At 33.2% G+C, this 12,062-nt stretch overlaps 2 protein-coding genes across 4 annotated transcripts; both read right to left on the bottom strand.

Annotated features, from left to right (window-relative positions):
* Window positions 1-784: 784 nt before the first annotated feature.
* Window positions 785-3,480, bottom strand: LOC9309033 (putative pectinesterase/pectinesterase inhibitor 38). Its single transcript, XM_002872918.2, has 3 exons — window positions 2,826-3,480; window positions 2,364-2,691; window positions 785-2,270 (listed from the first exon to the last, which is right to left on the bottom strand). The coding sequence occupies exons 1-3, from the start codon at window positions 3,297-3,299 to the stop codon at window positions 1,588-1,590; spliced, it is 1,485 nt and encodes a 494-aa protein (XP_002872964.2). The 5' UTR covers window positions 3,300-3,480; the 3' UTR covers window positions 785-1,587.
* Window positions 3,481-3,628: 148 nt separating this feature from the next.
* On the bottom strand, window positions 3,629-5,738 carry LOC9309032 (AT-hook motif nuclear-localized protein 7). 3 transcript variants are annotated; one of them, XM_021023689.1, is made up of 6 exons: window positions 5,518-5,738; window positions 5,161-5,321; window positions 4,625-4,698; window positions 4,397-4,528; window positions 4,155-4,316; window positions 3,629-4,070 (listed from the first exon to the last, which is right to left on the bottom strand). In XM_021023689.1, the coding sequence occupies exons 2-6, from the start codon at window positions 5,300-5,302 to the stop codon at window positions 3,828-3,830; spliced, it is 753 nt and encodes a 250-aa protein (XP_020879348.1). In that variant the 5' UTR covers window positions 5,303-5,321; window positions 5,518-5,738; the 3' UTR covers window positions 3,629-3,827. The 3 variants fall into 3 exon arrangements, with proteins under 3 accessions (XP_020879348.1, XP_020879346.1, XP_020879347.1); XM_021023687.1 differs by having other exon boundaries at window positions 5,110-5,321; window positions 5,518-5,737; XM_021023688.1 differs by lacking the exon at window positions 5,518-5,738 and adding an exon at window positions 5,437-5,483 and having other exon boundaries at window positions 5,110-5,321.
* Between the last annotated feature and the right edge of the window lie 6,324 nt (window positions 5,739-12,062).

The raw sequence follows: 12,062 nt of genomic DNA, 5'->3' as shown, positions 1-12,062 counted from the left end.
CAAATTTCGTTATCAGGCCCATAACATATTCTTCAAGAGTCTTGGTGCCTTTGGTGTAGTTGTCAATCTGATTATTGATGATTTTGATGTGGCCACGGCTTGGGTTGGCGTAGATCAAAGCTAGTTTCTTCCAGATCTGCGAGGCAGTGGTTGTGCGTGAGACAGCGGGTTGAACGAGAGTGGACAGAGCACCAATAAGGGCACTGTATATCAGTCGGTCTTGACGTTTCCAGCGAACGAAGTCTGGATTCTCAGCATCACCAGCGGCAGTTGTCACGGTGGCTGGTGGAGCAGCAGTTGTCCCGTCGAGATGACCGCCGAGGCCATAGCCATCAAGGAGAGAATGGACTTGGAGAGCCCACATCATGTAGTTTTGGTTTGTAAGTTTGGTGACATTGGACATATTAATATGAAGAACAGAGGTCGTGGTGAGTGGGATGGCGTTGGAACCATTGTCTTGTGGTGCAGCCATGGCGATCAAAGGTGGTGACGGCTGGAAAATTTTTTTTTTTTTTTTTCTTTTTTTTTTTTTTTTTTTTTTTTTTGGGTTTAAAGAGCGTTCTGCTCTGATACCATATAGATGTTTGTAGAAGTGATAATCTTATTACATTCTCAGAACTACAATATATATACAGGAGAGGGAGACCTAGGGTACACAAGTGTAATGAATGAGAGTATATACAACCTTACATATACGAACCCTTGACATAAGCAATCATAGACAATCAAGGATATCAATCATATCCTTAATAGTTGATTCCGAATTTGCTTTTCTATCCATGTGATTAGGAGAGCTGTAGACTTCGGCTTTTCCCCATGCTTTCTTCCATTTCTCTCCCGCCAAATGGTGTGTGTCATTGCTTGAAAGGGGTACCTCACAATGAAACTTTCGATTCGATTTTTCCAATTGCCAGAGATGAAAACCATCAGATCATGCCAGTTCGTGGAATAGCTTGCACCGTAGACATTCTTTGCTAAGTCATACCATACTGCAGAAGCAAAATCACAGGTGAAAAATAAATGATCCTGCGTTTCTAGTGCGTTGTTGCAGAGCACACAAGCTGCAGACTGTCATCTGTTCCAGTGGATCATGCGGTCCCCTGTTGAGAGTCGGTTTAGAGCAGCTAACCAGACACAAAAAGAGTATTTAATTAGGCGTTGATATCTTGTTTATTTTCTTGTTACATATTCAAGATCAATTGATGGATTTTCTAACTAAGCCACTTTCACGATGCCAAGTCTCCTCAAATGTTCCATCTAAAAAGAGAGTTAATTAGTATCTTTCTAATATATCTTAGATATTTATTTTCCATATATACCTCTTGTGCACATTCTTATAGGATTTTATTTTTGTATTCTTTAATAAAGATCATTCAATTCAGAAATCATATAATTTGTTGATAAGAAGACAAAACCCAAAAGAATATTACAAGTTTATTAGAGGAAACAAAAACAGAAGAAGAAACAGTAAAGGCTATATTGTGTAAAATGCCAACATGTGGGCTCTAATAGAAAGAAAAAAATCGAACGGGCCTTTTTTAGATCTATACTTTGATGGACGTTACAAAAATGAGTTCTAGTATGTTATTAGAGATTGATGGTGAAAGGCACTTTGGTAGGTGGCAACCATGAAGCAGCGTCGATGAATTTGGGTAACGTAAACTGTCGAGCTTCATTGATATCAGATATCACGTGAAACCCGGCCCAATCAACCCGGTTCTCTGTACCCGAACCCGGTCCCAAGTTTTGATACTCCCCGTAGTACAACGTGCTTAGCGCCGTTACATTACCCCAATCGATCCATCCTTTGGGTTCGATCAACGTATCAAGATGCGTCCCCATCACCACCGTCCGTGCGTACGACCTCCATGGACGCCCCAGATACGTTTTCACGCCTCCTAACTGTACCCCCGGAGCTCCTTTCACCACGGAGTTATGGATTACGATTCCTGTTGTCTGATTCGGGTTGAACCGGCTCTGTGCCGTTATGGTGTTGACTCCATTCGGTGGGTTACGTGCAAATATCAGACAGTTCTGGAAAAAAGCAGCGGCGTTTCCGAAAATGAAGTCGACAGTGCCGTATATGTCGCACTCCCTGAAAAACTGACGACCGGAGTGGACGTAGAGTGTGTCTTGATAGCCTTCAATGCTACATCTGTAAAACACTGACATGTCTGAATCCGATCTGAGAGCCACCGCCTGATGGTTTTCCGGTCCTGCCGTGTTCCTGATCGTTATGTCTCGCCCCACGAAACCATCCCCTTCAGCCACTGTCAGGTTATGCAAACATGTTATGCAGCTTGATGTTTTGTGGCCATGAAACGAATATTTGTAGTGTAAGTTGTTAAGGAGAAATGTCTAACCAAAAGTGGCGGACTTGAAAGTGGAAAATCCTCGGCCCTTGCTTTTGTCACCGGTGATTATGGTTTTGCCCATACCATCGCCAACGATCATGATGTTATTAGACTTGATTCCTATATTGACATATTCCTCGTAAATGCCTTGCTTGACATGTATGACATACCTAGGGCTTCCTTTGGGCCTCTCTCCGGCACCATTCACGGCCTCTTGGATGGTCTTGTAGTCCCCGGAGCCATCTTGAGCCACCACTACATCCACTTTTTTACCTATAGACGGTATTTTCATTGTTACTTTCGATACCCCAAACACCTTCCCGTTTGGTTCCGTCCTCTGTTTTTTATCAGATAAAAAAAAATCAATTAACGACGATTGAATTATTGACGTAGGTTTTCACATTCAAAACATGCTTGATATTAAAGAGGGTTTTGAGAATTTTGATTGGTTCGTAATAATTTCGGAGCTACCTTGTTGATGGCCAAGGTGTTAATGACATCAATGGTAATGCTCTCCAAGGAATGAGACGAGACACCGAGTTCTGACATCTCTTCCTGACATGTGTCTAGGTTGGTGAGTGCGGTGCTGAGCCATGCTTGCACGTCTGATCTAGAGCACGCGTTCTTGGGACACAGCACACTCTGGTTGAGCCTGTGGATAGTCTGCTCGTACAGATCCATACAGTCCTCCCAAGCTTGCTTTGAGCCAAATTGTGGCCCAAGAGAGTACGTGTCGCTCTTGGCTTTGACAGCTCCATCTAGTGTTCGTTCTACGGACACTTGCAAGAACTGTTTAGTGCTTCTTATGGGTTTGTGTTCAATCAGCAGAGTCTTGCATTCACTCGGGTGCGGCGTTTCATCACACATTTCATTTCCAAAAACCATTGAGGCAACATCAGTTATCAGAATTATCAAGAAACATGTTACAATTACTCCACCCCTCATCGTTTGATGTTTCACTGAGGTAACATATGATATGCATGATGGTTTTTATAGATAATTTCCCATAATATTTTAAGTTACAAATTGGATTGGTTTTAACTTTTAAATGTGAACTAACGCATGTTGCAGTTCTAACTTCTAACCTTCTGTTAATTGAATTGTCTTTGTAGTTTTTGTTCCATCAAGGATCTTTAAAAGTCCCATATTATTGTATAAAGTACATTCATAACTTATGTGTAACTTAATAGTGTAAAACATCAATAAAGAAATCAACAAAAAGGGAAAAACGCAGACTAATCCGCAGTTAAAAGGAATAGTATAATAACAAGAAGTAAGTCATCAGAGAGAGAGTTACCCTAAAAGTAGAAGAAGCTCAGGTTGTTCTAAAAGAAAGCGTACAGTAGCATTCAGCCTCGACAATCCGATAAGGGTACGATAACATTTAGCTTCAACAATCCTCCTAAGTCCTAACCATTGTACAGACAGTAGAGAGTTAATCTGAAACCTAATCTTCCATCTGGAAACTCAAACTCAGTCGGCTGGTAAAGATATGTTGATGTCAGTGGCTGAGTTTCTCGGCATGTCCTGTCCGTTGGTCCAGCTGGAGATGCCGAATGAGGATGGCGGCTGCTCTCTCTCTGGGTTTGTCGATGAAAAAACTGAAGCCGGAGGAGGAGGCAATGACGTTACCGTTGGAGGGGTATGCTCTACTCTTTGCTTCCTCGGTATCTGATGATCTTGTTGATCACTCGTTATAAAACTGCCAACAACAACCTGTTTTTAAGAAGAAAAACAAAGTTGATGAGACCAGACAGAATTTCAAGAATTGATGTAAATGTTGTTGGATTCATGGGACACCTGAATAGGAGTGGCAGCAATGAGCAGGCCGGCCACACCACCGCCGACAACACGACCATCAGGACCTGCCAAAGATACGCTCATGCCACCAGACCGTCCTCTTGAACCTTGATTCTCTGTTTCCATGAAAGAACCAGACAGCGACAGTATCTCAAAGCGACCCTGCCAGAAACCAACACCCTATAATAAGATACTCTGTTTCACTTTCATTGAAAAGATTATATGGAGTGTGAGAGACAAACCTCGTAGGTGAGAGTACCACCGCAAGATTCGGGATGGCGAAGAGTGACGTTTGATATCACTCCATTTGCTGATAAAATACAAATAGCTCGTGGTCCTTGCTGTGAAAAGGAGATGATCCTCATAGTAATATCCTTGAATCAACCCAAAACAAACAGAGTTGTTGCTAAGTAGGAAACAAACACAAAAAATATCCATCTAAAGCCTTTGTTGTTTTTCTTAATATATACCTCACCAGTGTGCACTGTGATTATATGCGGAGTGAAATTTGATCCAGCACCACCACCAACGCCAAACCTTTCACCTGCAAGAGCAAGATGATGATTCAAAGTTACAATCTTGAAACAAATATAATAGCCACTCGCTCAACAGAGTCAAAGCTCGTATGCTACTTCTTGAGAAACTTTTAGCAGTTGTGGGTAGATATGCAATGATTTACTCTATACAAGAATTAGTAATGAAAGCTGAATAGATATATGCAATGATTTACTCTATACAAGAATTAGTAATGAAAGCTGAATAGATATATGCAATTATTAACTCTATATATGTTCAAAATTCAAGGAGCATGAAAGCTTTTGGCAGGTCAATAGTATTTCATAACTTGATGGAAAAGATGAAGTAATGTTAATAATCAAAGAGATAAAAGGAATGCTTAGTTTAGCAGAAGAGTTAATGGTCTTATGCATCTTGATAGCAAAACCATTGAGCTTGCCTTTTGCTCGTTTCTTCAGAAGAGGAGTTGATGAAGAAGGCAAAGGAGTACCATTAGCTTCACCATATTTACGAGGTCTGCCTCTCCTCTTCTTCCCTGAAGAAGGCATAAACTGGTTACAAGGACTCTCTAAAGGCCTCGGAGCTTCTGCTCCTATAACACCACCAGAGCTAATTCTGTCGCTTGTTTCCATTCTGAAATCCTATGCTTAACTGCAGTTACAAGCAAGCCAAAAAGCTAAAAGTCGTAAAAATGGAAACTTGATTTCGAATTTCAAGTAAAAATGGAATCTTTTGTTTTGTTACACTGAAAATTCACAAATCATACATGATAGTTTGAATAGTAGTAACAGGAAAGAAAAACACAAAAGGAGGAGCTAGGTTAGACAAAAAGAAAAACGGGAGAGACCTGAAGCTTTTTTTCTTTGTCTCAACTCTGATTTAGTTGCTCTATCACTCAGCCGAGAGAATTAAGCTCAACAGAAGAACAGAAAAAGTTTTATCTGATCCAAAGAAGAAGACAAAAACAGAAATTTACGAGCGTCCAAAACAGAGCAGAAAGAAAACAAAAAACCACCAGATCGTAAACAATGAAAGAAGATGAGAGAAATTTAGGTTTTTTCAAGAGAAATATACAGACATAAATAATTTATCTTTTGTCGTTAAGGTGAATTTTTGGTTAATAGTAGATAATTTCACGTCCGGATTGAAAATTAATAAATAAAATAAAATCGTCCCGTTTGCGTAGGTTTGAGTCCTTTCTTCTTGTCATTAATACCTTTATTATCCACTCTCTCTACCATTATTAAAAATTGTACAATTTGAAATTCAAACAATTATTTGAAGCAAAAGGTTCGTTCACACAATAGTGTATAGTGTAAAATAGGAGTAAGTGGGAAAGGGTTTAGCAATGCAATTGGTATGTGACAGGTAATAAAGTAACAAGCAGTCAGTTTAACAGGCCGTTTGTTTGACCTTTTCTCTGCCTTCTGTCTCCTTTTTGACTCCTCTGACTCTCTCTCTCTTTTTTAATACCATCTATTGCTAATAAATATCATTTGCATATCTCAACGGTTGCATCTTTTTATCACAATCATTCGTTTAAATTGGTTAATTTTTTACAGTTATTTTGATTGCTTCTTTTTATCACAATTTTCGTTTTAATCGGTTATTTTTTTACGGTTATATCGTTTCCAATAAATACCATTTGCACATCTGAACGGTTGCATTTTTTATTGTAACCTTTCGTTTAAATATTTCTTACAGTTATTTTTGTATGGTCATGTTGTTTTATTAAATTTCTTCTTACGTAAACCAATAAACTACATATAAAATTGGTTTTATTTCATAGTTTACATATGGATATATTTAGTAGTATAACCTCCTTAATTATATCATTCATTTAACATTTACGTGATATCATGGAAAAACAAATATAATAGCAATCTCAATAAATGTCATTTGCACATTTCAACGGTTGCGTCTTTTTATCATAACTTTTCTTTAAAATATTAGCGGTTATTTTTTCGGTTCTGTTTTTTATCGCAACTATTCTTTAAAAATATTTACAGTTACTTTTGTTTACGGTTATTTTTCAGTTGTGTCTTTTTTATCGCAACTTTTCGATAAATATTGGCGGTTATTTTTTTCGTTTCCGTCTTTTATCACAATTTTCCGTTAAAATATTGATGGTTATTTTTTCTCAGTTATGTCTTTTTATCGTAACTTTCCGTTAAAATATTGACGGTTATTTTTTCTCAGTTGTGTCTTTTTATTGCAACTCTTCGCTAAAATATTGACAGTTATTTTTTTCGTTGACGGATATTTTTTAGGTTGTGTCTTTTCATCGTAACATTTGGTAAAAATATCCACAGTTATTTTTTTCTCGGCCATGTCATTTTATCGCAACTTTCTGTTAAAATATTGACAACTATTTTTTCTCGGTTGTATATTTTATCGTAACTCTTCATTAAAATATTGACGGTTATTTTTTCTCGGTTGTGTCTTTTTATTGCAACCCTTTGTTAAAATATTGACGGTTATTTTTTCTTAGTTGTATCTTTTTATCGCAACTCTTTGTTAAAATATTGACGGTTATGTTTTTTCGTTGACAAATACTTTTTCGGTTGTGTCTTTTTATCTTCACTTTCTGTTAAAATATTGACCGTTATTTTTTCGGTTGTGTTTTTTATCGCAACACTTCGTTAAATTATTGACGGTTACTTTTTTTTGTTGATGGTTATTTTTGGTGGTGTTTTTTTATCGCCACTTTCCGATATAATATTGGCGGTTATTTTTTCTCGATTGTGTCTTTATATCGCAACTCTTCGTGAAAATATTGAAGGTTAATTTTTTCGTTGACGGTTATTTTTTCAGTTATGTCTTTTTATCGCAACTTTCCGTTAAAAAATTAACGGTTACTTTTTATGTTTTTGTCTTTTATCGCAATTTTCCGTTAAAATATTGACGGTTATTTTTTCTCGGCTGTGTCTTTTTATCGTAATTCTTTGTTAAAATATTGACGGTAATATTTTTTATTGATGGTTATTTTTTTGTGTATTTTTATAGCAACTTTCCGTTAAAATATTAACTGTTAATTTTTTCGTCTATGTTTTTGTCTCGTAAATTTCGGTTAAAATATTTACAGTTATTTTTTTCTAAATTGTAACTTTTTATCGTATATTTTTGTTAAAATATTGACAGTTATTTTTTTTTGGATAGTTCTATTTGTTCAATTATAATCGTATTTTTTCAGTTTACGGTTGTGTCTTATAGTTGCATCTATTCATTTAAATACGTCTCTTCACTGTATTTCATTGCATTTTTTCATCACAACTTTTTGTATGAATAGTTGTCTATTTAAATTTTCATGACTTTTGAACTCTATATATTTTTCCTTCTTCCTAAGTAGTTCCCATATTTTTTATCTTTAACATAAATTATTTATTTTATGATGAATCTAAAAAAAATAATCTGTAAAATGGCATCAAATTTTTTATTCTCTAAACTATTTCTAAACATACATCATTTTAATATTAAATTTTTTTTCACATTCTTGATCTAACTTAAGTTTTTTTGGAATGATTATAGAAATAGAGAAGTTTTAATCGACTTTACATATAACATTCTAATGAATTACCAATAATGAAGTACCAACAATTGGACGGATTATATTGTGAATTTTTTTATTTAACTATTTTATATAGTAACAATGACGTTTTCTATTTTAAAGCAATATATATGAATTATATACAAAGAAATATGAGAAATTGTTAAAAATGCCCGTTTTTCAATACTCCTTTTCAAAAATGCCCCCTTTGAGAGTCATTTTTTAAGTTTGCCCTCTTTTAATTTTTAATGACCATTTTACCCTTATTTGAAACAAAATTAGGTCCACAAAATACAAAATATTTTTTGGCGGGAAAAGTGATCCCGCAATTTTCCCGCCAAAACACTTGTAAACTTTTCCCGTAAAAATGTTTCCCGCCAAAAAAACTTTTTTGCGGGAAAATTGATTCCGCAATTTTTTTGGCGGGAAAATTTTTGACGGGAAAAGTTTACAAGGTATTTTAAAGGTTTTACAGAGTATTTACAAGTGTTTTGTAAGGTTTTACAATGTATTTTAAAAGGTTTTACAAGGTACTTATAAGGTATTTATAACTTGTAAAACCTTATAAAAAACTTGTAAAACCTTATAAAATAGCTTGTAAAATCTTATAATTTCTTATAAATACCTTATAAATAAGTTGTAAAACCTTTTAAAATACATTGTAAAACCTTATAAATACCCTGTAAAAAACCTTTAAAATACCTTGTAAATTTTTCCCGCTAAAAATTTAACGCCAAAAAAATTGCGGAATCACTTTTCCCGCAAAAAAAATTTTTGGCGGAAAAAATTTTTACGGAAAAATTTTACAAGGTATTTTAAAGTTTTTACAAAATCAAATTTGTAATTTTGATGTGTGCACATTCTCATGTTTTCCTTATATATTTGTGATATATTTTATTAAAAGAAGGGTAATTTAGTCATTTTGTACATAAAAATGGGTATATTTAAAAATAGACAGCCAAATGGGGTATTTTTTAAAAGGGGTATTGAAAAATGGGCATTTTTGTGAGTCTCTCAAAAAATATTGATATTGCGTTAACACTATTATAAAGTCCGAATATGAGAAGACATGCTCATATGACGCATTGTGATTGAGCGTTTTAAATTTGGTAAGCGTCAAATGAACTGTTTCAAATGGTATGATAATCCAGAAATTTTTTACATTATTAGGAAAAAACAATGCTTCCAATTCGTCAAATGTTATTCAAGGAAGAAGTTTTTTAGTCAGTTAATTTATCATTATAAATACAAATTTATGAGATCTTGTAAATATTTATTTTTTTGTTATAGATGTAATTTACGTCATCAAATTTTATATTTTCTTTAATATATATAATAGAATAAATATTAACTTTATATTTAAAGAACAATGGACAATAAAGAAAACACCAATTCTCTGGCGAAGTTCTTAGTCATCCACAAGTCATTCTGAGTACTAACTCCATCCGAATTTTTGAGTTTTGACCTGCTAGAATTTTTCATCTCTATATTATAACTCTTTGTTATATATTTTGTCACTTATAAATAATTTACATTCATAAGAAATATTTCAAATGTGATTTTAATCATAATTCTTCTTTTTGTATTATTATTCATAAATTGTTTTAACATCTTTGGAAAATATTTATGATATAACTTTAAAACATAGTTAATTTTATATAATAATTCATATATTTGAATATATTATCATAATAATTTAATAAATAAACACAATCAAATATATTTGTTGAAAATGAGTTTATCCGCGACATCGCGGAGTTCATAACCTAGTATTAATAATAATAATAATAATAGTATTATTTTCTTATCGGAAAAAAATGTTAAGTAATGCGCTCACAGGCCACAGCTATATTTTCCTTTCTTTTTTTGGGGGGTAAAAGTTTATGCTAGTATTAGTAGTTTTGTTAAGTTAAGTAATGTTCCAATGATCCTAGTATTTACTTGTTAAGTTAGTAATGTTCCAATAATCCAAGTGTTTAGTTTTGACGGCAACCCAATAATCCAAGTACTCTTATAGATGAGATTTTGAATGGAATCACGTGTTTTGGGTAGGAACATTTTATCATCAACAAAATCAAATAAAATATCTGGTTTAAAAGATAACTCTCAATTAGGGTCAAAGTCCTATATTGCTTTTACTTGCAGGAAAAAAATACAGTTATTTGATTTTAAATGGGAAAATGTTTGCCAACTACGCGAAAGATACACCATCACATAGTCACACATGCAAACTTTAAAAATGTCTCGTTAGCTACACGAAGTATTGACATTACATACGGACATCCCCGAACTAACATAAGTCATGTTGCAAACACCATAACCATCTAATTCCAGTGATTCAGTTGCCGGAATCCGGCATTGACAAGCATTGACCGGCGTTGACCGATGTTGACCAAAACAAAATTCAATTTTTTTTTTGCTTTTTATTTATTTATCTATTTTTGATATAAAAAATTATTAAAAATTATGTGTAATAATTTTACTTAAAAATATACCAAAACTAATATAACAAAATAAACCACAAAAAAAATTATACAACAAAATTTTGGTATATATTTTTGTAATATACCACAAAATAGTCCATAAATTTTATTTTTTGCTATATTTATTTATAAAATTTTGGTATAATATACCACAAAGTATATTTTGTTATATGACCAAAATTTTATAAGAAAATATAGCATAAGAAATATTTTGTTAATAAAATTTTGGTAATATAACAAAATATACATTTTCCTTTTGGCAATCATTTGTTTACCTCAAAGTAAAATTTTTCTTCTCGGTTATTCGTTGTTGAATACCACAAAAAAAAATTCAAAAGAAAAATGTATGTTTTGTTAATAAAATTTTGGTAATATAGCAAAATATACATTTTCTTTTTGAAAATCATTTTTTACCACAAAATAATATTTTTCCTTCTCGGTTGTTTGACATTGAATACCAAAAAAAATGATTTTCAAAAAAAAATGTGTATTTTTTATATTACCAAAATTTTATAAATAAATATAGGACAAAATAAAATTTATGGACTAGTTTGTGGTATATTTAGTTAAATTACAAAAATATCTACCAAAATTTTTGTTGTATATGTTGTGGTATATTTTGTTATATTATTTGTGGTATATTTAATTTTGGTATATTTTTAAGTAATTTAAAGTATTTTTATCAAAAATAAATAAATGAATAAAAAGAAAAAAAATATTTTTTTAAAAATATTTTTGGTCAACGCCGGTCAATGCTGGATTCCGGCAACTGAATCACTGGAATTAGATGGTTATGGTGTTTGCAACATGACTTATGTTAGTTCGGGGATGTCCGTATGTAATGTCAATACTTAGTGTAGCTAACGAGACATTTTTAAAGTCTGCATGTGTGACTATGTGATGGTGTATCTTTCGCGTAGCTGGCAAATATTTTTCCATTTTAAATCATTGTGTGTTAAAATAAGAATTGATCCGTATCTCATTAGGATCACGGCACATGAGAAAAAAGCTTTGAGAAATTGCATTGTATAACCATAAAAAAAATTATAATTAAATAAGTAACCATAAAAAAAACTGGCTATAATATACCTTGTATAAACTATATATTGACCATCTTAACCTTGCCATTTGTTTTCATCTCTCCATCTGGTATCTGTCTCTATTTTCCATCTGCCATTGACATTAAAACATTAAACAATATTCTTTTTTTTTCTCTCTTTCAATTTCAAGCATAGTTGAGTTCTTTTTAAATTGATGCCATTTTTACTCCTCATATTTCTTTCCATTTCTTAATTTAGTGTCAATTTCATTTTTATGGTTTCAAAATTACAAAATAAATATTAGTATAAGAGAGGTCTCCGT

Source organism: Arabidopsis lyrata (assembly GCF_000004255.2).
Source record: "Arabidopsis lyrata subsp. lyrata unplaced genomic scaffold ARALYscaffold_6, whole genome shotgun sequence".
NCBI classification, from domain to species: Eukaryota; Viridiplantae; Streptophyta; class Magnoliopsida; order Brassicales; family Brassicaceae; genus Arabidopsis; species Arabidopsis lyrata.
The sequence above is the reverse complement of the archived record's forward strand: the minus strand, read 5'-3'. Positions and strand labels throughout refer to the sequence as shown.